The sequence below is a fragment of the Montipora foliosa genome, chromosome 3, assembly GCF_036669935.1.
Source record: "Montipora foliosa isolate CH-2021 chromosome 3, ASM3666993v2, whole genome shotgun sequence".
Classification (NCBI taxonomy): domain Eukaryota; kingdom Metazoa; phylum Cnidaria; class Anthozoa; order Scleractinia; family Acroporidae; genus Montipora; species Montipora foliosa.
Window position 1 is genome coordinate 4385819 of NC_090871.1, and position 2661 is coordinate 4388479.

At 40.0% G+C, this 2661-nt stretch overlaps 1 protein-coding gene across 1 annotated transcript in view; it reads left to right on the forward strand.

Annotated features, from left to right (window-relative positions):
- Positions 1-310: 310 nt before the first annotated feature.
- LOC137996524 (patched domain-containing protein 3-like) overlaps positions 311-2661 on the forward strand; it is a 29822-nt gene continuing 27471 nt past the window's right edge. The window contains exon 1 of the mRNA XM_068841967.1: positions 311-503. Coding sequence (XP_068698068.1) covers positions 433-503 — 71 coding nt within the window. The 5' untranslated portion in view covers positions 311-432. The remainder of the gene's footprint in view (positions 504-2661) is intronic.

The following is a 2661-nucleotide window of genomic DNA, read 5'->3' on the forward strand; positions in this document are numbered from 1 at the left end:
TACTTAGTATGCTGTAGTATGGTGAGCCTGAATAATTTTTTTTTTTCTTTCAACAAAAGCGTGCCCTTCGCTTAAACACAGCTGATGACACTGAGTACGAAAACGTGGCTCTTACAATACCGTTATTTACTTCTATACAGATTTCACCAATTAATAAGTTGCCTGTATCTAAAAACTGAGGCCTCCAAAATGGCACGCGGATGGCACGCGGTCGAAATATAAGTGCTTGCTTACCAAGCCCTTATATTTCGTGCAGCGAAACTGAAAGTTTCGTTCAGGCGACAGGCTAGAAAGTGAAAGTTTCGTGCAGGCGACAGGCTAGAAAGTGAAAGTTTCGTGCAGGCTAGAAACCGAAAGTTTCGTCGCGGATAACATTCATGGCTGGTGAAGTATTTGATAAATCAGTATATTCGTGTACTGGAACGTTTCTAAATGGAATCAACAACTGCAGAAAAGATTGCCAAGGCACCCGACGCCACAAAAGAAGATCTGCCCAGCTCGAGGTATATCCGATCATAAATGAACCTTTTTTCCGGGATATGGTGCGTGCCAATCGAAATTTTAGTTCTAAAGAAACGCAAACTAAAGTGGTCTTAAGTTTGCGTACCCTTCTTCTTGTTATTTTTATGCCGCTGGGATGGAAACTTTTCAATTTTTTTCCCTAAAGGTTGTACACGCCAGGTGTATTGAGAGCACTAACTTTAGCATTTGGTAGCTCAGTGCAGTCGATTGGCGTCATTATAATCAATTTCCTCATTCACCAGCTGAGGGTCAAGATTATCGTCCACCTCACTGCATTTCAACCCGGAGGGAACATTCCGAGACACCGCAATAACAAATTTGGCGGTTTAATGAGACTTGATTAAAATAGGCAGTATTGGCACAAAATGCATGCGAAGTGAACTATTTTCAAGAAAAGTTAAAAAGTGGATGCTGTTTGACAAGAAGATATCCAAAACTGAATCAAATAAAGGCAAACCAAACAATACGACTGCAAACAAAAAGTGTTAAAACTTAGTAGAGTGCCTAGCCGAAAAAAGTTTTCTAATTCTTGGAAAAAAAATCTGCCCTCTCATATTGTACGTAAGGGTCTCTCCTTGGCAAACGTATTTTTCCTATCTTCATAAATAATATCCATGTTTTCTCTGGTATCTTTGATCTTATTCTCTTCGCTGACGACACCAATTTAATCAATGCAGACAAGAATCTGAAATCACTTTGACACTGGTGTTGCTAATAGTGAACTTAAAAATGTAACCTACTGGCTTAACGCGTACTTTACAAACTCTTATCCTCTTATTTTGCCTTATACTTAGTATGCTGTAGTATGGTGAGCCTGAATAATTTTTTTTTTTCTTTCAACAAAAGCGTGCCCTTCGCTTAAACACAGCTGATGACACTGAGTACGAAAACGTGGCTCTTACAATACCGTTATTTACTTCTATACAGATTTCACCAATTAATGAGTTGCCTGTATCTAAAAACTGAGGCCTCCAAAGTACATGAAAAGACCTCTCTCTGGCGTTTCTCCCTCCAAGATTTCAGGTCTTCGAATACTGGCAACTTTTATATCTGCAAACCTAGGCTGAATTAAAAACTTTTTTCTTCTTTTACTAGTTTGGACCCAAATTATAAATTCCCTTCCAGCCAACTTGTGCTCTCTAGCTAAAATTTCTTTAATAGAAAACTCCATGCACTTTTATTTGATTTAGCACACATGCAATGGCGTTGTTAAATAACTGCTGGATGCATGGATTTATGGAACCTAATTAACTCGTGATCCGTAATAATTTCCTGTTCTAGTAAATCACAATATTATGTCTTATTCAGTCCTGATTTGAATTAATTCACATTCGTTTTGAGCGTCAGCGGTGAGCGACCAAGATGGCGGTAAATTTGCGCTCCGGCAAATTTCAATACTTCTCTACGTACTTTGTTTGGTTTTCTTTTTAGCGCGTAGCTTTATAAGTATACACAATTAACTACCGGTAATACTAATGTTTATCATGCCTGAGACCAATGCTGCTCTGAAGAAAAAATACCAAGAGCTCAGAGATCAAGTCAATGCTCTGTCCGAAGACATTCGTAAGCTCAAAGAACATATATCTGAACATGCCAGCTCTCCAGACCGCGGTGCACAATCAATGGAAACGGCTTTGCAGATTTACAGTGATGAACATGACGAATCTTGATGGCAAGGAACTGAAACGCCTTAGTACTTGCCTTGCTGAAATTAGTACCAGAGCGGATGAAATCGGGAAGGCAATTGACAGTATGTATGAATATAGCTATCATGAATACAAAAATCGTTGGGATGCCCGAGCTAAGTGAACAAGAATCTTATTCTGAAAAAAGTGCTCTATGCGTTAAACTATTCTCTGACATGGGAGCCGATCTTACTCTTGGCGATATAGATATTGCACATCGCGTGTCGCAGAGGAATGCGACTGCCGGAACGCCGCAAGCTCGTCAGAAGATTGTGTTACGGCTCGACGAACGACGCATGTAAGGCGGGCCCTAGTTCCTTAGGATTTGGTGAGGGAGTCTCTTTCATCTGTCAGGATATTCGACCATTTGTCACCGAAGATGCAGCGTGTCTTTACCACAGTGAAGAAGTTCAAAGGGCAACACAACTATCAATTTCGTTCGACTAAAAACTCT